Here is a 24,963-nt window from a genome sequence, read left to right as displayed (position 1 = left end):
CGCGGGTGGAAACACCACCTGGGACTGCACCAAGCGGGCCGTCCGCCATCTTGGCCAGTCAGGATGGAGCTCAGTGGAGGCCAGAAGCCTCGGAATCAGCGAGCTCCCAATCACCCGGGCGAGCGCAGCTGCAGGCTGTCACCCAGTCAACGCACCTGCTGCTGGCTGAAGGGAGGCCACCCTCCCAAACCCAATGTGGCAAACAGCAAGCCACCCACCACGTGGCACTTATAATTTGATTTCTGCCATTTATTTTTACTTTTACTCTGCTGTAATTGTGGCTTAACCACCCACCGGCAGTATACCACCGAAGAGTGCTGGAACTGGAGTCTGGACATAGGCATTGCAAATATTTACAGCAATATAGCCTTGTAGTGAGACATATATATTTACACCATTTTTGTTGGACTTTTGCTTCTCGACTTCATGTGTTTTTGCAGCTGAGCTCCTACCTGGGCCAATGTGTCCTAATATGTATTGTAAATACTTTAGTTAATTTTGTTTATTTTTCACATTTTCTTGCACTTATTTACATACTGTTACTCATAAATGACAACAATGTATATTATTATCTTATTAATCATATATTTTTAAAAAATATAAATGAAAGGTTTTCATGAGATATGTTCTATCCCCATACATTTCAATATTACAATTTATGTATGTGTCTGTATGTCTTATAACGGGTTAGTTTAACCTCCGGTTTGCTAGTAAAACTGAATTACCATGTCACGAAATGATGCATGTCTAAAAAGTGTGTTACCAACCTGAAAAGTTTGGAAAGCTCTGCTATACAGTATAATAAGTGCTTGTACTCCAAAGTATTGTTTAAAGTTTAGTTTGTCTGTTTAGTGGAAAAATAATTGCAACTATTTTTAAAACAATCAAAAACAAAAAAAAACAGGAGGTTTATTGAGCCCATGTTAGGAAGTCATAATAGGCTGGTGGGCTACATTTGGTTGATGGGTCACAATTTGTACAAAGCTGCTGTAGACATAATCTGAATTATTCCTGAACTGCATTCAAAAAGAGTATCTAGCTTTTTGATTTATCTAACAAAAACTGCTAGTTTAAAGAGTGTAAACCTTGGGCTAGGAAGGGATACAGTCTCTACCCCACCCCTCAGTGAAATTGCATTTATACCCATTCAAGTAAGAAGACTTAGCAGCATGCAGAGGCATGCAGTGCTGTGGAAAGGATGTAGAGAAGCTATTGAGAGCTCGCATAGACTTGTGTTTTGTTCTTTGCAAGGTTTGTAGCTATGGGCTTGCACCCCTCACTGGAAACTTGCTGAAATCAGCAAATCTGAGAGCCTCGCCCTATACACAAATTTTCAAGAAACAAGTCATTCCTTATTATTATCATTACGCCCAGTGAAGGCGCTCAAGGGGACAAAAATATTAACTTTAAATCGCAAACTCCATCAGTGATAACTGAACCTCACCTCATAGACAGAATTTTTAATACACTAATCACAGCTGCCTCCTGCCATCTCCGTAATCATCTTATTCCAGCTGCCATTCTGAGGTGTGTTTCCTTTATTGTTGCAACAAAAACAACGATCTTGCAAGAGAAATCTTGAGGCCTTTCAGACCTAGGTATTCTCCTCCTCCTCCTCTCCCCTCATGCTGTGTGGTTTCTAGTCTTTAGTAGATAGGCTGAAAAATTGTAACGTGTCTCTGGCAGGCAGAAGAATATGTTCTCAGTGTTGGCCAAAGACCTTTTGCTGCCTAAATGGTTCCCCCCAGCCCCAACTAGAACCAACATTTTAAAAAGTTGTGCTGTACCACCAATTCTTGTCTTCATCTGTCCTGCCCGGCCCGGCCCCCACCCCTGGATCATGGTGGAACTTGGAGCAGGTCACTTCACCCTGCAACTTGGCAGGGCTGTCCTCAGATAACCATTCTCCAGTTCATATCTTCAAACCCCAGCTGCCACTTCTCCTCTGCAAAGCAGTATCAGGAGCTGGTAATTTACAGGGGGTAAGTGGTGGGTAAAGGAATGCTTAACTTTCCCCTGCCACTTCCCTCCCCCCCCCACACACACACAGGGGTACAGAACCTATTTCAGCCTGAGGGCAAAATTCCATTTTGGAGAAGCTTTTGGGACCACTTCCAGTAGCGAGCGAGGCTGAAGGCAAAAGGGTTGAGGCCCAACGTACAAAAAATAACAGCATATTTTAGCGTAAAGCTCTTACTGCCAGCGGCAGTAACTAAGCCTTGCAGCCTTTTAGAATGGGGGAAAAACTGCACCAAAGCTGGGAAACCACCAAATGACCTGTGGTTGGGGTAAAGGTGGTGGGGCATGGGAAACAAGTGGGGCCATCTTGGGAAGGTCATTGAACCAGATTGGGACCTCGAGAGGGCTGGATTTGGCCCCTAGGCCTGAGGTTCTTCATCCCTGCCCTATAACTCCTTCCCCGAGCCATTTGCCATCCAAATGGCAAATGGAACAAGAGTTCCAGACCCAGGTTTTCAGCTCAAGAGAATCACCCTTTTCTTTCACCACATTGCAGAGGAGAAGCAGAAGCTCAAATTTTAAGGCATGAAATGTAGGCAGACTGTGTCATTCCACCATGGGAAGTGCTTGCTTTGTAGAGAAGCAAGTTGTATGAGCTGCCATTCAAATTGTACTTATAAGCCACCATTTAGAGCAGGTGAGGAAAGAAGGTAGATTTGGATCTACTAGTAAATCTCTGTTTGATTTGCAGTAGATCAGCAAGGATTTCTGACTCTCGATTGTTTAACAATAGCTGTAACAAACAACTCCCTGGATAGTATCCCATGTTAGTCCTACTTAGACTCATTGAAATCAATGCAATTTAAATTGGGCATGACTAATAAGCCCCATTCATTTCAATGGGTCTACTTTATGTAGGACTAACACTGGATACTATCCCCTGTCTCCTGACCCTAAATTATACTGCGGCAAATGCAATGAAGATGCTTTTGAACTGTGGTGCTGGAGGAAAATTCTGAGAGTGCCTTGGACTGCAGGAAGATCAAACCAGTCCATACTCCAGGAAATAAAGCCAGACTGCTCACTTGAGGGAAGGATATTAAAGGCAAAACTGAAGTACTTTGGTCACATAATGAGAAGACAGGATACCCTGGAGAAGATGCTGATGCTAGGGAAAGTGGAAGGCCAAAGGAAGAGGGGCCGACCAAGGGCAAGATGGATGGATGATATTCTGGAGGTGGACTCGACCTTGGGGGAGCTGGAGGTGGTGACGGCCGACAGGAAGCTCTGGCATGGGCTGGTCCATGAAGTCACAAAGAGTCGGAAGCGACTGACCGAATAAACAACAACAACAATGAAGAAAGCTTGGGATTACCAGGAGAGGGTTTTTGTATGAAAGTACTGCGAGCTCCATTCAGTTCAGGACTCAAAAAAATTCCAGAGCTCAGAATTCTTTAATTCTAAGTGTATGTCTTTTGCACCTGGCTCCAATTGGTGGATCTCAGGGTTCTAAGAAAAAACAAAGTACATCCCGCAAGTCTGAGATCTGCCCATCCCTGCCATGTAGGAATCATTTGTGGGGTTCATCCTCAAACTGGAAAATATTGTTTGTGTGAATCAGCTCTGCATTAATGATTATGTATATCCTAAGCCCATTTTGTTCTTGCTTTGGATATAGGTCATTCATATACTTGAAAACTTTTCTCCACCCTACAGATACTGTTTAATCAGACTTGTGAGTTATCTTGTTCATAGATGAAAATTGGAGAAAGCTTGACTGATATTGAACTGGAGGGTCTGCTGCCCAATACAGAATACACAGTCACGGTTTATGCAATGTTTGGAGAAGAAGCCAGTGATCCCCTTACCGGACAAGAAACGACATGTATGTGTTTCAAGTCCCTCTGTGCTCTCTGGGAGGGCTTTCTCGGTTTGAAAATAAATGTCTGACTTTAAAATCTAGTGTAGAATAATAATCGCAAGAGGCACAATTTTTGGAGGGCAGGTGGGGAGCTGTCATGTTCTCCCATCATCACAACTGTGTTTCACAAGTTTTGTGAATAATCCAAAGAAGAAATTATCTCTTTGGTTATTATGAGGTATTTTTAAAAGTTTGGAGGGAGTTTCAATATATCCAAGAACAGGGCTTTGAATTTTGCTGTGAGTTTTATCCTTCCCACAAAACATTTTCTTTGCTTCCCCCTGTTGAAAATGAGATTGCACCACCTTATTTCCCCAGAATTTTAGTTACCATCTGTGTGTTTATATCACAGACTCTAAAATATGTATGTGTATGCACACGCGCGCACACACACACACACACACACACCATCTCCCCCTAAGGCACAATTGCAAAGGAAAGATCTCCTGTACTGTCTTTTATTCTGTACTGGCTTTTGTGCCAATAAAATGTATTAATTCTGGCAAGACTTCTATTGGAAATGTTCCTAGACAATTGTGTCTAAAACTAGAGATACGCCAGCTGCCACATTTTTGTGGTGCTATAAAGGGATCCAATCTTTCTGATTCAAAATTCTTTATGCTCTTAAACATGTAGAAACAAAACCAGTGGGTGAGTTGAATCTGAGAGGCGTACAAGACGTTATGCACAAATGCATATAATGTGACCCCCACATTTAAACAAATAAAGAAGAGGCTGTGATTTTTGAGGGGGTGCTTAATCCTTTCCCCGCTGGCTGTTTTTCTGCTCAGAATTTCCCCCTACCAGCTACTTTCTCCCCTATAGAGTTCTAGATGTGTGTTTACCCCTGAGCATAGGGAAAAGGCAGAAGCAGGGTCAAAGTTTGGGGCCAGAGAGCCACCAACTAAGGGCCAGTGTATACAAACAACAGATCATGTGGCAAAGCTGATTTCTACCTCAGGCTGCCAGAGATTTGTATGCTTGAATGCTGCTTCCATGGAAAAAAATCCCCTGCATGTAGAAAACTAGCACATCAGGGGGAAAGCTAGCTTATGCCATTCTCCCACTTTTGTATGGGTATGTTTTTTTTTAATATGTGGTGTGCTGGTGGATTATTCAGTCATGGAATTCCTTCACATGGGGGAATATGCCATGTTTTGCACAAAATATGCCATCTTTTGCACAGCAGTGTCAATGCAAGAAAATCTGATTGCACAGGAAGAAAAAACACATTTTGACAGTATAAAAACATTTGTAGGAAACTAGTTACATACCAGCATTGGAATGGTTCCTTACTTCCAGTAAAGTAAGTTGGACCTAATTCTGTTTACATTCAGGTCCTTTGGTTTAAGGGGCTTACGTTGTGTCTAAAAGATACTTAAAGAAGACAAACAAGAAATCATTAATAATTCAAACTTCTCTCCACTTTTTGAAGTGCCTTTAAGTCCACCACAAAACCTGAAGTTTTCAAATGTTGGACACAGCTCAGCTAAGATAACATGGGATCCTGCTTCTAAAAAAGTGAAAGGCTATCGCATTATGTATGTTAAAACAGATGGAACAGAAACCAACGAGGTAAGCAGATTGTTTTTAAATAGTACGTTTAAAAATTAGAAATGGATGTATTATGAAATATCCATATTCTATTTGCAACCTGCCAATAACTGATATGATAATAGCCAGTCTTAGTACTTCCTCTGGATGAGGACAGTTTTCAGAACTTGGTACAAAGCTCCAGACCCAGAGCCTTTCTGCACAAGGATTTTATTGTGTGCCCGTAATTGCTCACTCACTGTAGTTTACTGGCTCTTTACATGATGTCATCATCCTCCAAGGCTTCTCTCGCATGTTGCAACAATTTCCCCAGCTTTTTTTAGATCGAGGAAAATGTGGTATTATTTAGAAATGGTGCAATGAGACTCTCGGGTATTTGTGCAATTCCGCTATACCACACCACCATTTAGTGGTTGTGTAATGAAACATAGAAAGGCAGGGAAAGAAAAGCCCCAGAAAAAAACACGTGCAAAGGAGCCGATCTTAATCCTGCAAAGAATCTGGAAGCAGAAGCCTCAGTAAAGGTACAGGTTAAAAGCCTCATGTAGAAAAGCCCCCAGAGCTTTGAGAAATGGCACTCAAAGAAAAATATTGCAAAAACCTTGAAAGACTTCCCATCATGTATAGCCCCCTTCACAGTTGGGTCAGATTTTGAGTTAGTATGGGAATATATTGTTTTTGTTGCAGCATGCACACAAGTCCTAAACAAACAAACTTAATCAACCTCAAGCCCCCACGCCACTTATTAGGCAGTGGTTCAGTTAGGTAATTTTACACTCTGGACTTAATGGCCTTATGGGGAGGGGTCCTCTCTTTAGATGGTAACATATACTACTTCACTTACTTCAAAATGTGGTAACTCAGCCCTGCTGTGTTTGGGATCCTTCCTGCTTATTCTATTGAGTGAGGCCCCATAGTCCTGTCCAGATGGCACCACACTTATTAGGCTGTGGCAGGGATTTTGGATGCTGGGTTGCAGCATGGGAGTGGCACCATAGACCTGTGCAGATGCCCTCTCTCTTATTAAAGAGCGCAGAGGAAGTGGGGACAACCTCGTTGACCTTTCCTCCTATTAATTTGTAGTAATGCTGCATATGTAGATTTTATACAGCCCTCAAACTACTTTTTCTCCCCCAAAGTGATTCCACCCCACAGATTTTGCAAGTGATGCAAAATACGCTGTTTTGATAAACATGTTTCTGGGCTTTTAAAATGCACAAGCCCTAACCCATATTTTTCCCAGAGTCCATCTTTGTTTTCTGTTAGTGCTGCAGCCAATTTTTCCTCTTCTTCACTGCTAGACCTGTGGGCTATGGCAGAAAGGTAGGCTGGCCTTCTGTAGGAAGGTAAGGAACAACTGCTTGGCTCGTAAACAGAAATACAACTTTGTGTTTGCTGTGTTGTTGTTGTTGTTGTCTTAAAATGTCCTGTAAGTTGTTTTCTTTCCTTCCAGGCCCTGGTGGTTTAGTTCAGCGGGCAAGATCTAGTGGTGTGATGAGTGTGTGGCAGTGAGGAGAGGGTGGATTGTCTCCTTTCTTCTATGTAGCCAAAGGGGAGGAAACAATTTGTTTCTTCCTGTAAGATGGGGTTCTTTCCAAGCCACTGAAGGGTACATCCTGGGGTCCAATCCAAAATTTTGCCTTCAGTTGTCAGGAAACCCTTAACTTGAGGCAAGCCTGCCTTTTACATCCTGATGTGAATTATGCAAGCCAGCTAAGTTTACCCCTGGACTTGTCACATCATTTTCTAATAGTCAGTCCCCTTTTATCCTGCAGGAAGAGGTTGGTCATGTTTCAACCCACACTCTGAAGAGTCTGACATCTCTCACAGAATATACCATTGCTATTTTCTCCATTTATGAGGAAGGCCAGTCTGAACCACTCACTGGCAGCTTTACCACAAGTAAGTCTGGCTGCGTTTTTGAAAGCTTTCCAACTATAGCTGTGATATTCCTTAACTTTTCTGGAAAATAAAATAATTGCAACAATCTCCTACTGTAATTTTATATTTAATTATTTATTAAGAAAAGGGGTGTAAGCTTGCTCTCCCCCCCCCCCGCCCCTTCACTTGACAGTTTGGAAGCTTTGTGTTAAAACAAATGCAAATGAGCATTTTGTCTGTTATTTTCTAACTGTTGCTATGGAAAGAAAGAGAGAGAAATTTAAATACAGGATGGCTGAAGGCAAGTTAAGTTTTGCCAGTTCACTGAACAAATTATGTAGATGAAACCATCTACTGAGCATTTCTTTAAGAAATGTTAATTTTCAACATTCAGTTGCATTGATTTTTTGAACCAAAACACATTGCTGGTACAAATTAGAACATCCTTGTGTCAAAGAAGAAATAAGGAAATCACCCTATTCTCTTCTCCCTGTGTTCTCTCTGTTTTTTAAAAAAGGAGAAATAAACAAACCCCAACTAATAATAATGCACAGCATTTATATAGTGCCTCAAAAAGGCTTGTAGCACTCCACTCCAGTCATCCCAGTAATCCATACAACAACCCTGCAAGGTAGGTCAGTATTGTGATCCCCACATTACAGGAGGAAAACTGAGGCTTAGATTTAACTCAGGCCACTGACTGAGCTCGTGGCAGAAGCTAAATTTGAACTGGGAGCTTCCTAGTTCATAGGCTCAAGTGGCCTCAGTCTAGCAGGACGCTTTGGGCTCTGTCAATGTTGTGTTGGAAAGGACTTCTCATGGTAGGGCATAGTGATATTTCCAATCTTGCCCTCATCCTGCCTTCTACTGTTGCAGAACCCAGAGTCAGAGAGACCACGGAGTGAAGGAAAAAGAGATTCTTTATTTAACTCGCGGGCTTAAGGCTGGAATTATTTCCAGAAGCCAGAAGCCCCGATTTACATTAGCACATTGTTTTTATAGATATTGTGACACATAGGAAACGGCTCCTCCTCTCCCTCCCATGTGGGGTTGCAGTCCTCAACATTTCTTCTCCTAGCACCATTGTTTATAATACAAGAACTGGGTTATAGGGTAGCTGAGATAAGGAGAGAACAGAAGAGAACAGCAGAGAACAAGATATACAATTGTATGACCTTTGACAAGATAAGGAATTCCTGTGTCTTGTCAGCTTACAATAATATATTCAAGGGAGAAAGAGCTCAGCAAGAACATGAAGCATGAGACTGCATGAGGCTACTTAGTCTGACCCCCGATATGGCTGCTACATTCCCCCCTTAAATGCATAATTTCATTACAATTATAGCATTTCATTACACAAATAGACATTCTGGTTTGCGAAGCATAACACAGGACTCTTATAGCAACCCTCTTACTTAATAGCTTGTTGAGCTATTAGAGCATAGAGGGCGGCAGTTTTACTAGCCGAGACATAAAACAGATTGGTTAAACAGCGCATAAGACAAGGAATGCAAAGGCATAACAGTATCTCTATGAACAACACTGGTAGAATTAGGATGAACAATGCTTTTAAGCTAGCTAAGATCTGGAAGCCAAGGGGTTAACCAATTTAGCCAATTGTTTTGTCCCATTGTTATGTCAGCCACTATATTATGCATGCAGATTATTGATTTGAACATCTACAGCATTACTATTATTAGTCAAATTAAATGATGGAGGAGAAAAAGATAAAAAACCTGTTTGCAGGTATATCTCTTGGCAAACAAAAATGCTTTACTTTAGTGATGTTAGCCAGGTGAAGCCAGTAATTATCAGTGAATTGCTGGGACAAACTTCCCCTTTCAGGGGCTGGCCCCCCTTTTTCGCACCTTATTAAGGAAACACAATGCAACACTACTAACACTACAACACGTATATTTAATCTTCTTTAATCTTTTTTGGGATCTGACCGTAGCTGGGCAGCTATTCACCTGGCAAGCTGCAGTAGGGTCTAGTCCCTCTCTTCAATTCTCCAGCTGCAGGTCTGACCGTACACAGGGAGGACAGTTTCCCGGTGTGTCCACAGTAAGGTTCAGCCTGAGTCTTCTTACTGCTTTTTCAGAATACTTTTTAGAGGATTTTCAGGATTTCTGTTTACAGTCTACTTCCCCCCTCTCGCTTTCTTGACTTTCTTGAATACTTTCTAATGTATTCAGGGTTTAACTCTAGCTACTTTTATAGCTGTGGGGGTGGAAAGTATGACAGTTTTCAGTCCTCTCTATCTGGGAGTCAAAGGGTTATTTTTCCCTCTTTAACTCATACTTTAACTCTTGGTTAGAAAGGATGAACTTCTGTGATGGGAATGGCTTATTTTCTAAGACAAAGTGACGCTGGGCTTGAAGAACTTTGCCTAGTGTTTGGACTTTTTGTTTAAGGCTAACGTTTGCTTGCTCTTGATGCCACCCCAGTGTTAATCATGAAGTCAATGTCACGGCTCCTCACAAGCTGTCTTCTCTTTCGCCTGTTCTGGCTCCTTTGGTTTTCTCTTTTGTGTATTTGATTCATTTTATTTGGGCATTCATGCCACCAATGTCTATCTTGTCCACACTGGGCACACTGGTTCTTTCTTAAGAGTCTTTTGCCTCTGCCGGGTCTTCTTTTCCTCGCCCACGTCTTCTTGGACCTCTGGGTCGAGGGTATACTGGCGATAGGCATTTAAAAGATGCTCTAAGTACGCTCTGGGAGCTTCGGTGGCACCTTGCAGCACTTCAGACACTTTAGTCATATTAACTGACTTTTTTATACTTGCTCTCATGGCTTTTAACAGCAGGGTTTGATACTGGGTGAGGTGCTGTAGCCCCGCTTGTGTGTTGGGATTTCAGCGAGGGGGGGGGTTACTTACAAGGAGACTTTATTGGGTAACTTACAGCACACAGGCATACCTAATGGTTGGATCAGACAGCTTCTCTGAACCACGAGCTATTGGGCTAAATGGGTTTTATACCATACATGTTACCCATGAGGCAACACAACACTAGCAAGCATTTTCAGCATAGGCTAGAAGTGTTTGGTTCTCAGGCACAGCTTTCTGTAAACAACTTCACTTCCCAGCAAAGTGCTTGATAACACTTTTATTTATTAGTATGGGAAGATAAATTTTTCTCTCTTTCTTTTACTTTCTTTTTCTTGCTGATCTGCCTGTATTGCAGATCATGTTTCAAACTTTTTACATTAAAAAAAAAAAAGTGTTTTCCATTCATTGTGTTAAAGTGCAGAAAACAATGAATGGAAAACACTTTTTTTTTTGGACGTACATCTTAAGGGGGTGCAAGTCTTGAGCAGTAGACGATGACTGATGAGCAGTAGACGAGCTCGCCTCCTCTTTTTTTTTGTGAGAACACATCTTTTTAAGGGTCACCGCCGATTTTATTAAATCTTCTGCCCCACACTTCAATTCTTCAGTTTCTTTTATTAATGCTGATTGAGGTGTAAGAGGGGAACCTCCCGATCCCGTAGAGATGAAAGTCTCGGCAGACAATATCTGGGAGTTGAGGACCGTAGCTGAAATCGGCGAATTACTGCCGGTGGGGCTTGAAACTGATGGCGACAGTTCTAAGTCAAAGCAAGGGGCAATGCCTCTTCCAGGGGGATGGCAGGGGCTCAGGAGCCACCGGATCTGGATCTCGACGGGGCGGTCTTACAGTAACATGGGCCCGTGGTGGAAGCGGGGCATAAGCAGGTGGAAACGCCGTTAGCTCTGCCAGATCTTCACATGGGGCTTCTAACACTGGTTGTAATTTCTTGGCCAATTTTTCTTTTCTGAGCACCAAAACTTTTGCCTGGGATTCTAGGCATTTCTTTAGCCATGGAGGAGAAGCGCGGACTATGGAATCCCACGAGTTTATGTAGGGAAATTGGTCGGGGTGCCCAGGTCTCCCAACCACAATGGCATATACACGGCTGATTTTGCTGGGCTCTAAAGAGCCTTTAGTAGGCCATCCTACACCAAAAGACGGCCACTCTATTTCATACAAAGTCTGCAACCGTTGAGGATTCATGGGGGGGTCCCCATAATCTCTACTAAAACCTTTCTTAAAATTTGCTAGCATACATCCCAAGGGGGTGCAAGATTTGCTTCCCCCCCCACCCATAGCCTCCCTCCTAAATTGAAGACAGACACAATTAGGGAATGGGAATTGGTCAGTGAGTAAGGGGTCTCACTGGCCGACACAAGAGGATTTTATACACCACGCACTTTGCTACTGGCCTGGGCACCCGGACGGTCAACGGTATGCTTCAGAAACCGCAGTAGCCACTCACACTATCATCAATCTCTCCACTGCATCCATATGTCCCTGCCACCCACTTTTCCCACTTTTCACCAGAGCAGAAAGCGGCTTCCCCAGCTTCCTCAGCTTCCTACTGAGTACTGGCGTGCTGGGTACCGGCACCTGCTCAGGGGTGTGATCAGGCCCCCCTTCTACCCGCAAGGAGTAGGTTCTTTTCGTATACGTATACTAACACTGACCTTCATAAGGCGGGGCCCTCTTTTTTTCTGCCCATTGGCATTTCTCCCTAAAGGCGGGGCCCTCTTTTTCCCATATACTTTCCTTTCTCCTGAAGGCTTCCAATGTGGGTTTCAACTCAATTGCAGCTGCAATACAGGCAGGGCTCAAGTTCCTTCCTCTGCTTCCCAAGGTTCTCTTGCTGCTCGCTGCCGTTTGGGCGATCCCGGTGCAGGCTTTCTCCCATTTACCCGACAAAAAGGTTGGTGGTGCCAAGAAAGGGAAGCATGCGCTGAGCTCTCCCTCTCGGTGTGGCGATTAAGAGCAGGCAACTACCACCTCTCTGTCTCAGAGCCTGCCACATCCGAGTCACGGCACCATTTATGTGTCGTAATGTCGTTTTTACCCGTCATATCGGGTAAAAACCCGATATGGCTGCTACACTACTATGACTTTTCTCTGCACATTCATATCCTGTGTAATGGCTTCTAAGCTACCACTATACTTCATTGGCAATATTGGCTGATGCTGGTGTAGTAAAATCAATTTTTTTCTCAGCCTTCCCTAATCTGGTGCCCTTCAGATGCATTGGGCTACAATTCCCATCATCTCTCATATCTGGAGGGGTCCAGCTTGGAGAAGGATGGTTTATCTACTGCCGGGTTTTGAACTTCTTTCAGCCCGAGGCTGAATTCCATTTCAGAGAAGCTCTTCTGGGCTGCATTCCAGTAGTAGGCAGGGTCAAAGGCAAATGGAGCAGGGGCAAAAATGCCAAAAACATCAGCACGTTTTGGCTTAAAACTCTTCCTGCCAGTAACCAAGCCTTAGGAGTGTCATTTCAACCTTTCAGAATGGGAAAAATGCACAGAAGCTGGGAAACCACCAAATGATTGGCTGGGAGAAAGGGGTGGGCCAGAGGAAGGGGGCATGGCTATCTGAGGAACTTTGGAGCGCTGGATTTGGACCCCAGGAGGGCTGGATTTGGCCCTCAAGCCTGAGGTTCTGCACCCCTGATCTATTGCTCCAATATCACCCCCTGGGGCTGCTCATGTCACCACCGCAAAAGTGAAAATTTTAATATCGTAGAGCTCACAACGACATTTGTGCTAATGTATCATAGAACTGTAGAGTTGGAAGGGACTTCGGAGGTCATTGTGAGAGACACCTGGAATTCTTATCTTTCCTCTCTGTGTGATACTGTCTTTCAGGAAAAGTTCCATCACCTCAGTATTTGGAAATACATGAAGTATCTACAGATAGTTTTAGAGTCAGCTGGAAACCGCCATCTTCTGACGTAGCCCTTTATCGACTAGCATGGGTTCCACTGGGTGGGGAAGAAGCTGAAGAGGTGAATGCTCTTGTCTCTCATACAATATCTTATATACTAATATGTAACTGAAGATGCAGTCCTATGCGTGTTTAGACAGAAAAAAGTCCTACGACTCCCAGCATCCAGTCATGCTGGCTGGGGAATGCTGGGAATTGTAGGACTTTTTTTGTCTAAACATGCATAGGATTGGACCCTTATTCTCTGAGTGTGGATCCTTCTATTGCCAAATGGCACCATCCATGTACAAGAGGGAGGTGTCAGGGGAACCTAGAGAATTTCCTCAAGAAAAGCACCTAGAGAAACACCTATGAGGCATTCAATAAAAATAAATAAAAGTTTTCAGAAGTACCACAGATATTTCATGAAAAAAACTAAGGTGTGTGTGTGTGTTGGGGGGGGGGGAATAAAAAGAGCGTGATGGGGACTGAACATGCTCATTATCAAGATTAATCCAACAAAACAATTCTAAGAGCCTACTAGACACCTGAACGACTGTACCAGAAGAATTTAAGTGATTCTCCCCTTTGTTGGGGATGTCAAATAGGGAAAGGGACTTGAATGCACATGCTGTAGAGTTGTTTAGTGCTGGAACCGTTCTGAGGGAATGTGACTGAAAGGATCAAACTCACTCTTCAATTAGCTTTTGACGTAGTAGGCCATACAGGCCATCAATATGGAAGAGTGACACACCACTAATGGGCTGGTTGTTAAGGGCAACTCTAGTGGCTGAAAGATTGGTGCACCAGGCGTGGAAAGCGAAACACCCACCCAGGATTGAAGCATCTTTGGCCTCCCATGAATTAATGTTGTTTAAACACCTGATGAAAGAGGACAGAGGCCTCCTGATTTTGTCAGTCACATGTGAAACTGTTTGATTTAATCACTCTTATTAAGTTATGTTCCCCTTTTGCTTTCCTTTGAATATTATTTTGTCTGTTGGTTTTGTTTTTCGTTTTTCCTGAGTTGGTCCTGAGGTGGGATCACTCAGGTGGTGGGGGTTATTGGAGGGCACGTGGAGGGCGGGTTGGTAGGAAAAAAGGACTGTAAGAAAAAGAAATGGAAATTCATGCAACTGTGTTCAGGATTTGAGAATGTTTATTCGTGTTTAATCAGTACAAAGACACAGACTAGCAGACACAGTTGATTTCTTGATATATTGTCCTTTTGTGATATGAAACTAAAAACGAATGAAGAATTATTAAGAAAACAAATACACAGTGCTGACTAAGTGGTAGGAGGCAGGGAATGGAGAAAGTATCCTAGAAGAGGGCATGATTGGCTGGCTGGTAGGGGTGTGTTACCCCATTCCGGCCGGCAGTCCACGGGGGCGGGGAGGCGATCCGTCCCTCCCCCCCGGAATCCTCCTTGGCTGGCTCTGCTCCGTGGCAAGGCCGTGGAGCCGCCAGCCGGGGCCGGCCGCAGCCAGACTTCTGGCCGCTGCCGGGCTGTGGCCGCAAATGGCGGCCGCTACGCCAGCCGCCATTTGCGTCCCTGCCAAGCCGTGATAGGCTACGTAAATATCTATGTAGCCTATCACGGCAAAAGGCAGGGACGCAAATGGAGGCTGCTACGCCATTTGCGTCCCTGTCTTTTGCCGTGATAGGCTACATAGATACTTACATAGCCTATTACGGCAAAGAGCAGGGGCACAAATGGCGTAGCAGCTGCCATTTGCAGCTGCAGCCCGGCAGCGGCTGGAAGATGACCCAGAGCTGCTGCTGCTGGAGCTGCCGCCAGGTAGGTCTGTTCTGGGGGGGATTTTGGGGGTGGTGGTGGGGTAGTCCGTTCCGCCATGGACTCCGGGGGGCTGGCTTCTAAAGAATCCGGCCTCGCTGGAGTCCATGGAAGAATTCTCCAACATCCCTACTGGCTGGAACCCAGAGCAACTGTGCTGCACACTGCAACATTTTGTTGCAGGTCCCACTTGTTGGAATGATTTTCAAACTTGTTCTGGGAGAACTCTGGGCAATGTGCTACAAGGAACAATCCAAAGAATGTTTGGTGTACCTAAGAGTTTGGGCATGTCCACTGTGGAAGGGAGATAGACTCTTTAAGAACATAAGAAGAGCCCTGCTGGATCAGACCAAGCATCCATCTAGTTTAGCATTCTGTTCACACAGTGGCCAACCAGCTATCGACCAGGGACCCACAAGCAGGGCATGAGCACAACAGCACCCTCCCACCCATGTTCCCCAGCAACTGGTGTACATAGGCTCACTTCCTCTGTTACTGAAGATAGCACATAGCCATCAAGACTAGTAGCCATTGATAGCCTTTTCCTCCAGGAATTTGTCCAACCCCCTTTTAAAACAATCCAAACTCTTTGAATAAGCATACCTCCTTCTAGTTTTCCACACCCATCCCCACCACCCCTGTGGTTACAGAAGAAAGCCAAGATGGATAACCTGTCTTTATACCTATTGTTCGGTCTGTTTAAGAAAGAAAGAGAGAGAAATTAAATACAGGAAGTTTTGCAAGTGCACAGAATTAATTATGTAGAGGAAGCAAATCATTCACTATTTATTGAACATTTGCCCTCTGACATTCAATTGCTTTATTTATTTATTTATTTATTTGTTTATTTATTTAGTAAGGGCTCAGAGAATTGAAAATGTTTATCAATGTCTTTGGGGTGGGCAAATGATGTGAATACTTTGGCAGATCTCATGAGATGCGCTTTATTGTAAGTACTGTAATTCTCTCTACGTTTTTATTTGAGGTTCATCTAACTGAGCAGTCAGGATGGATAACCTGTCTTTGTATCTATTGTTCCATCTGTTTAAGATCGTTTTAAGTGGAGAGCTGGACACTCACGAGATTGAAGGCTTGCTACCTGCTACAGAGTATGAGGTGTCCTTGGTGGCCATCTTTGATGATGAAAGTGAAAGTGATGTTGTTGCTGTTCTTGGGACCACACGTAAGACAGGAAATATTACAATCCGCCTCCCCCTACTCCAATGCATAATTTCTAGAAAAAGAGATGACATAGCCACTCCTTATAGTTACTTGGTGGTGAATGAAATGCCCTTCACACCTGCTCAAGGGTGCAGTCATCTGTTGCAGCTTTGTATGTTCCAGGGTAAGCCTTGACATTCAAAACAGTGGCCAGGCTGAGCGCTGGTAAGCCGGGACACAAATCATCCCTTTCCTCCCACTAAATAGCAGTATTGATCTAATAATGACTCCATCCATCGTCCATTCCACTTCACGGACCAAAGTATCTGGGATTGAAGCTCTTCCTGTTAATGTCATCTCCCGTTCTATGTCAGTTCATGTCTCCTGTATCTTCCAGCCCGGGTGTTCTGCATCGAGCATATTTTATTTTGAGACAATGGTAACAGATGGCCCTTCAAGCTAATCTGTATTGTATGGCTGCCTGTATATTTGTGAGCACAATTCAAGGTGTTGGTTTTAACCTATAAAGCCTTACATGTCACAGGACTGCAGTGCCTGATGGAGGGCCTCTCCTGATGTCAGTGGAGGCTGGTGGCTCCTATTTCAGTGGAGCAGTGAATCTGCTCTGGGTTTCAGTCAGAACCAGTCAGAACTCTAGATGAGCTATTCAAAGTGCTGAGCCCTATCACCCAAATGGCTTCAGCACCTTGGATAGCTTCCTTCAATGCAAGTGGGCCAGAATTGGTGTTATATGCTCAGACCTTTAGGTCCCACTTACTAATCTGGCTGCCACATTTTGCCCAAGCTACAGCTTCTGAACTCATGTACTGCTGCCACCCCAGCTCCCCCAATTCTAATAAGCTGCCCCAGAATTGAGGGGTGCCAAACTTCAGGCTTACTGTAGCCATTCTCTGCAACTCCCTCCCCCAGCTTCTTTTGGCCGAGCTGGGATTCCCATTTGTGTGCTTACCATGTTGCTGGGAAAAGTGGTAGGGGTGGAGTGGTTGCATGGGAAAAATAGCAGGTGAGGGAAGGATTATGTTCTCTCTTGTGCACTGCATCTCCCACTACAAATCATGTTCATCACCTGCCACTTTACAGTGGTTTGAAGGCAACCAGTGTTGCCAGGCTAGTGTGTACTGCCAAAGGTCTAATTCTGTCCTTATGTCCATGCTTGGCTAGAAATAAGGGAGTAACGTTTTGCAGAGGTCGTTCAAACAACTTGGGGGATCAACTACATGTAATGAACAAATGTGTGTCAGAGAGCCTTGACACAGATCTGGGAGAGAGAATTGTAGATGGAGAAGCTGTGAGTGTGTGGCATGGGGGTGCCAGTCTTCAACGTTGTTCAGCTCCATCCTCCCAGGCTTCAAAATATATGTTTGTCACAAATATGCATTTTTAACCCTGCAGGAAAAAAAATAGTGGTGTAGGGGCAGGGGTTGGACTAGAGAAATCGCAGGTGGGTCAAGACTTAAAGCTTTTCTACATGAATCATATATTATGCACTTGTGATACCTTACTCACCGTTGTACGGGTTCTTTAAACGATGTGAATCCTCAGTTTTGCTTCTGTTTTTTCAGAACACTTTCCTGGTTTATTTTTAGAACAGAGAAAATACGGTATTATTTCTGGAAGTGCTATTTCTACTGGTGTATTTGCACTATTCCACTATAGCACAGCTCCACTTAGAGGTTATGTAGCGGAAAAGCAGGAAAGGAAAAGTGCTTTGTGTAGAGCTCGGATCTCAATTCTGTGATGAAACCAAAAGTAGATATGGCAATTAACAGCCTCATGTAGAAAAATTCTTATGCACCACTTGTTCCCAGTGCTTCTCTGCTATAAATTGCCCCCTCCCAAAGCTGTGTTTATTTTTTTTAAAAAAACAACATTGGAGTTCTCTTGCTTGCATGTGTATATAATTTATGCTTATCCATAAATGGCAATAAGTAGTACAGTATAGTATAGTATAGTATACCCTTAACCACCATAGTGCCCTGCAGATGTGTTACAGTACAAATCCTATCATCCCCAGCCCTGCCCTTCTTCTTGCTTGCTCCTGTTTTAAAGTCAGCAAGGGACCTCATAGCCCACCTGAACCACTAGCAAGACCTTATTTATGTTTAATCTTCCTGTGCTCCACGTTATCCACTGTTCAATCTCAAATTCCTGCAGTATTCAGTCATTCTAGATTGGGAACATGGCTTTGTTGTACTTTGTCAGCCTTTCCCATAATCCTGCAACTCCCATAATCCCCCGCCAGCTTGGCCATGCTGGCTGAGGATGATGGACATTGTACTCTAAACACATATGGAGGGTGCCAGGCTGGGGAAGGCTGGTATGGTGTTGTACTATAACATCATACTCTAAGCCCCTTTCTACTTAAAGTGCATATGTACCTGCAAGTCTGTTGAAATTACTTAAACCTGACACCCTGTATTTCCATGGCCAGTAACTGAACGTACGCAAGAGGCATATAAAAGCTGTTGCTAAAATGAAATGTTGTATGAAATTATTCATATTGTGGGGTGTTTTTTTCCAGTTGAAATGTTAACCACTGAATCGACCACATTAACCACCACTGCTACCACAACATCCCAACCTACAATAGCAGGTACTAAAATATATAAAACAATTACAAATGCAGAAAAAAGAGATTTGCTCAATAATATTGTTTACAAATATTATTCTTTTTATATTCTCAGGATGATTGAGCTTTAATGCCCGGTGTGTGCTTTTTAGAAGTTTTTGGTTAAAACAATGCATACTAGTATGCTTCATGTTTCAAACTGATGTTCAAAATGTGAGGCTTGAAATATTTTAGGCAATTTAAAATGTTTAATATTATTTCAGTCTTTCGAACAGGAATAAGAAATCTGGTTATAGATGAGGAAACTACCTCAAGCTTGAGGGTAAAATGGGACATTACAGACTACAACGTTCGTCAGTTCAGAGTGACATACCTCGCTGCCAGTGGTGATCGTGATGAGGAAGTGGTAAGAACACAGCTGGTGTGAGTTTTTTCTATGGCTTAGCTTGGGCTCTTAAAGATAATTTCATAACAGACAGGCAAAGGACTCCCCCTACAATGGAAAAATGCTGTTGGTCATCCACAAGCTAAATAACACATGCATAATTTCGCTTCTGTTGTTTGTTTATACATATATACAGTGCCATCTGTGTACACAGCATTTTGCAGAGGGAGGGATTCAGGGCCAAACTACATGTGACATTATGGTATCATAAAAAGTCACTGCATGATAAGAAAATTGGTTGTCAGAGGCCATCCTGTATGATTCCAGGGTAGGGACCTTTGCAAGAACAGGATTTTAACATTCACAGGGAAGGTAGTTCCAAAGGAAGCCAGGTTCGAAAATGTGGCCTTAGTGCATTTATAAAAACAGAAAACTGTATAATGCGAGTTTTTCACTCCTGCTTTTAGCATCAGCGTAACTTGACTGGTCAGCTTTGTTTGCTAGCATTATGTAGTCTGATGGCGTTCCCAGTCTTTTTCACCTCTTCTTCAAGAGAATGCTATTTCATGTTGCTTCTTGCAGCGTTTTAACTGTCTTTGTATTTCTTAGTAGTCTTTATCAATAAAAATTTCAAAAGGGGAGACTGACCATTTCTTCCTGTAAGCTATTGGCCTTTTCACTTCAGTGTCATAGCTTTTATGAAGTTTGGTAGCAAGTGTTGTTTTTTAATGCTGTTTTTCAGATCAAAATGGTGAGTGATGTGGATACCTCCTGGGCTAGAAAAAAATATTTTCAAAGCATGTTGTACGTGGTGGCATCTTGTATAGTTGCTAATAATGACCAATATTTAATAATGTGAACCCTTACAGTCCATATGAAGTGGTATAGCCAAGACCTAGGTTTACCATCTAAGCATACAGAAGCCTCCCCAACCTGGGGCCCTCCAGGTGTGTTGCACTACATGCTGGCTGGGAATTATGGGAATTGTAGTCCAACACATCTGGAAGGCGCCAGGTTGGGGAAGGCTGCTATACAAGCTCTCCTGTGTGGCCTTTTTAAATAGGAGAAATGCATTGTTTGAAGGTGATGATGGGCATAGATACCTGTAACATTTGCAAAGGTGACATTTTGATTTGTTTCCATCTTATGTGGCTTCAGGCCAATGTGCACTCAGCATTTGAATTTAGCTTGTGCTGCTGTGCTCCAGATGTATGATATGGCCAATCTCTGCTAATTGGTAAGATACGCCGAGCAGCTGTGGCTTTTGCTGTGGCTAGACTACATGCTGCCAAGCATTTGCATTCATCACATTAATTGGAAAGCTTTTCCATAAAACCCTGATGGCTGGAGCTTGCTTGCTTGCTTTTTTTTGATAGTCGCATATGATACTGCTTAGCATTCTTGTCATCTTTCAAAGCTGTGGGTTTTTTTCCCCCTTTAAGTTCTACCTTCAGCAAAGACATTTCATATCGTCTTCAATGCCAGTAGACCTCCGAGTGTGAGCCATGCAACCCCTTGTTTGTGGCAGAGGATTCTGGGCCATGTTTACACAGGATGCTGGCCATGTGTGCTCAGCCTCACCACCGCCCCCATATAAACAGAGAATAGGCCCAAGAATGCTCTCAGCACTCCCCTATGGCTGTGGACTGCAGGAAAGATCAGTCTTGGTGGACAAGCTTTCCGTTAGGGAAGCTTACATGCCTTTACAGATCTTTTCATCTGTGTACCAAGGAACCCCAGCTTTCTTGTGGAATGTAGTTCGAAAACTCTTATTGTAAAGTTTCCAACACCCCAAACCTAAAATGTCTGTTTTGACTGCAGTGTCTTAATCCTATTCCTTAGGATTGGCAAAGGTTTTTGGCCTATTCTTTTTCCCCCTTCTTTTTTTCCCCTCTAAACCTGATTGTGAACATTCTGCCCATTCCCACAGATTCCTGTTTTCAACTGTTTAACTTTCCCTTGAATTTGCACAATCCTGCCCCTCTAGCATATTTGTATCAAGCAATTAAGGGTTGGGGGGATCCAACACATCTGTGGATATGTTAAAAACCATTTTTTAAAACATATCCATCATTTTTAAAGCACCAGTCCGCTGTCTCTGGGTGGAAAGAGCAGGCCATTTATGCTGGCAAGAGGGAGCCTGTGTGAATTACACAATATGCACGGCTCAAGTTACTTGTGTGGGGACAAAATGAAACAATATAGGAGGACCAGAACACTAGGGATGTATCTATACTCCAAACTTAGCTGGTGCAGTAGTCCTTCCCTCTCTACAGGGAATCCTGGGCGCTGTCATACTGTGATGGGGATAGGTATGTCTAACAGAGAATTCTCAGCACCCTTTCCAAACTACAGTCCCCAGGGTTCTTTAGGGGACATTAAACTGTCCCAATATAAATTTGTGGTGTAGCAATGTCCCAAGAGCTACTTCATATGTGATGTTTTTCTAATGTTGCTGAACACACACATAAGAAAAAAGTGTACACCTTCATGCATGAAAATCTTCCGTGTGTTTAATTTAAATTCAGAAGTCATGATGCACAGCAGGTGCCAAACAAATGTGCACGTGACAAAGTACACACACACAACATTTTCAAACACAACAGTATACGCAGATGCACACACATTTTGTTTTCTTTTGCCACAACCAAGTGTAGAGAAAAAAGATGTCCTATAGATTGAGATGTAAGTGGCACAAATGTGACATGCAGAAACTAATCCTCAGTTTGTTTGGGTGGTTTTTTTTTATGTTTTCCCTGTCCAGGTAATGGTCCCTGCAAAGCAAAACAATTTACTTCTTCAGCCATTGCTCTCAGACACTGAATATAAAGTTATGGTCACCCCTGTCTATTCTGATGGGGAGGGTGTCAGTTTGTCAGTTCCAGGAAAAACCTGTGAGTACGAAGTTTTACCTTTCCATGGAGGCCCAAATATAAGCAAATGTCTCTTTTTAACCAAGCTATTTTTCCAGGACCTACTGAGAAGAACTAAATCTATACTATATTTTCTTTTTTAGTGCCCCTGTTTGCTCCACAGAACCTGAGAGTCTCTGATGAGTGGTACAACAGATTGCGGATTAGCTGGGATTCTCCTCCATCACCCACAATGGGGTACAGGATTGTATATAAACCTGTGAACAGTGAGTATCTAAAGCAGTTGCCTATGAAGTTTATTTATATTTTGTGCAAGGAATATATTAAATGCCTGTTAAATCAGCCATGTAAATACCATCTGTCTAGGCATAGTTCTCACAAACAGTAGATGAAGCGGTAAACCTGTTCTGCTCCAAACTGCAGGTGGGGTCTCATGGGATGGAATGATACACTGCGAAAAAAAGATTCCTGGCTGTAGAAAACTAACATGTCAGGGAGAAGGTTGGGCTAGAAGTCTTTCCCCTGACATGCTAGTTTTCTATATGCAGGGCTGTTGGACTTTTTTATATGAGAGAAGCATTCAGTCATGTGAGTCCCACCTGTAATCCAAACACAGGTTTACCATCTCATCTACTGTTTGTGAAAGAACTAGCCTTAGGCAAGTGGCTTTTTAGGCCTTACTTACCCATTGTCCTAAATTACTCGAGTTGAGCAATAAGCAGCTGCTAGTGTTAGTCATTAAATAGTCCAAGGTCAAGAAGCCAAAAGTATCAGTCTAAAGCCATGAAAAATAAATCCAGATATATGGATGTGCTGAAGAATAGTCAGAGTCATTCTGGGTTTGAGAATAATCAGAGCTGGGTACAGGAGCTGGCAGGAACGTTTTCTGCTATGGATGAGCATCAACAGTTGCTTCCAGAACCTGAACTGGGTTTGAGGGTTGTCTTTTATGCAGAGGCTGACTGATAAGTGAGGCCTGCTGGGTCGAGCTGCAGATGTCTTCGGCCTGCCCATGTGCTGGACCCCTCCCCAAACACGCTCAGGCTGAGGCATTCTGTGTCCTCCTCCATCCCAAATGGAAGCACGATAACACCCAGGACAAATTAGAATTTTCTTTAAACAACTGGCACGGAAATTGTTTGTAGACTGAAAGGAAGTTGGTCATTGTGCAACACGGCTTACATTGCACACAGTGCAATCCTAAGCATGTTTATTCAGAAGTAACTCACTGAGTTTAATGCAACTTACTCCCTTGTGTGGGTGCTTAGGATTGCATCCATAGAGTGGATATATTATTCAGTTACTGGTTTTACAAACATCTTTTGTTTTATTACATGCAGCTGCTAAAACAGCAATTTGAAGGGGGAGTCTGCCATGGAACAGGGCTTCTTTTCCCAGCCAAAATTGCCCTCTCAGCTGCTTTTACCTACGTGAGGGAAAACATACAGGTACCTGTATGTTCTCCACAATGGGAATAAAAGCAGCTGGGGTGAGGACAATTTTTCGTGGGAAAATGGACAAAGGGGAAAGAGTTGAGAAGTCTCTCCCCTTCAGACTGTGGCCTCAGAGACTACGTTGTGTAAATAATAAAAAAAAAAAGTCTGTGAAAAATCATGGAACTATACTTATCATATTGTTCACTCCTAGGTATGAGCAGGTGATTTACTAAAAATGTATCTGGGGTAGTAATGCTTATGGACTTGTTTGCAAGGCTGTGTTAAAACCCATTAAACATTAATTTCTTGTAGTCATACTTAAAATGTTTTTCATGTAAATGTTACCTGTCCCAAGCTCTCAAAGCAGGGCAGACTGCAAATTCAGCAAATGAACAAAGACTGTATCAATTTGCAAATAACAAAGCAGCTCCTTTTAAAAGTAGGTATCAATTTTGGTGATCCGAAACCAGGAATGAAATTTCACAGTGCCTTTAAGTTAAATGTAGTTTGACCTAAAGGAATACATTTGCCTAAGTCAGTTGTATTCCTCTCTCATTTCTTTCAGTCCCTGGGCCAGCACTTGAGACCTTTGTGGGAGATGATATCAACACTATCCTTATTCTGAATTTGTTTAGTGGAACTGAATACAGTGTTAAAGTATTTGCTTCATACTCAACGGGATTCAGCGATGCCTTAACGGGTGTAGCCAAAACATGTAAGAATCCTCAAATCCTTGTTATCCAACTTCTAATCTCCATGGACCATATTTCACTGGTAACCTTATCATATACAGTGAACAGAATCTCAAATGGAATCATTTCCCTTTTCTGCTCTTTCTAAAGGAAATACTTTTCCCTGCTGTTAACATGAAGTAGGAACTTGGACGCTTTCACAAGAGACATAAAGAATGCTTGTCAGACTCCAATGTGTGTTCATTTGGTACAGAAAGTAGAAGAGAACAGTTTTAAAATCAAATGCATGTCCCAATCAACACAGCTGTTTTTGATCCATAAAGAAATGTGGATAAATTCAAATCTTAATATCACTTGTGAAGCATGCATCATTCTAGGTTTCTGAAACCTTGGGCCCATCTACATGGGAGGTTTTCTCCGATGCTGCTGTGGCTTAAAGTCATTAGGGACACATGATGTTGTGGCCACTTCACAGAAACCCCAAAGTTTACCTGTGGGGAAGCTGCATTTTTGCAGAATACTTTTAGTCTGTTGTTTTTCTTTAATTTGGCTCCCCTGCAGTTCAGCGGCCATGTGCCCATCCCTCCGCTTTAAATGCAGTATAATGGGGGCGTTCCTAGGCATGTGTCTTTCACCTACCCATGCCCTCGGTAACCTAGGTAACTAAAGTAACCCGCCTGCCTTTCCAACACATCAAAGCCTTGAGTGCTCTTTCAAGCCTTCAGAATCACCCTGCACTTCCTTTTCAGTGGAAGTAATTAGCCCCAGTGATACGCACTTCTGTGATGTGTGCATTACATAGCTTCTTCAATGTTGTATGAAGTCTCTTCTCTGATGTTGCCTTACTTCACTTCTCTGATGCGAATAAGGGCTTTATTGATCTAGCAATCTAGTGTTGTCTCAGGAACACAGAAGCCTGTCAATGCGAGCAGGGAAAAAGGGGGGATGCAAGCTAGAACTCTG

General features: G+C 43.1%; 1 protein-coding gene across 1 annotated transcript in view; it reads left to right on the top strand.

Moving 5' to 3' along the window:
• COL14A1 (collagen type XIV alpha 1 chain) overlaps window positions 1-24,963 on the top strand; it is a 208,779-nt gene that overhangs the window by 71,599 nt on the left and 112,217 nt on the right. The window contains exons 13-22 of the mRNA XM_084848878.1: window positions 3,715-3,844; window positions 5,316-5,455; window positions 7,210-7,336; window positions 13,008-13,147; window positions 15,914-16,046; window positions 18,567-18,638; window positions 18,878-19,020; window positions 21,764-21,893; window positions 22,016-22,138; window positions 23,874-24,023. Of these exons, the coding sequence (XP_084705004.1) occupies window positions 3,715-3,844; window positions 5,316-5,455; window positions 7,210-7,336; window positions 13,008-13,147; window positions 15,914-16,046; window positions 18,567-18,638; window positions 18,878-19,020; window positions 21,764-21,893; window positions 22,016-22,138; window positions 23,874-24,023 (1,288 nt within the window). The remainder of the gene's footprint in view (window positions 1-3,714; window positions 3,845-5,315; window positions 5,456-7,209; window positions 7,337-13,007; window positions 13,148-15,913; window positions 16,047-18,566; window positions 18,639-18,877; window positions 19,021-21,763; window positions 21,894-22,015; window positions 22,139-23,873; window positions 24,024-24,963) is intronic.

This window comes from Heloderma suspectum, chromosome 4, assembly GCF_057233095.1.
Source record: "Heloderma suspectum isolate Gila_16-S chromosome 4, 16-S_ref, whole genome shotgun sequence".
Taxonomy (NCBI): Eukaryota; Metazoa; Chordata; class Lepidosauria; order Squamata; family Helodermatidae; genus Heloderma; species Heloderma suspectum.
The sequence above is the reverse complement of the archived record's forward strand: the minus strand, read 5'-3'. Positions and strand labels throughout refer to the sequence as shown.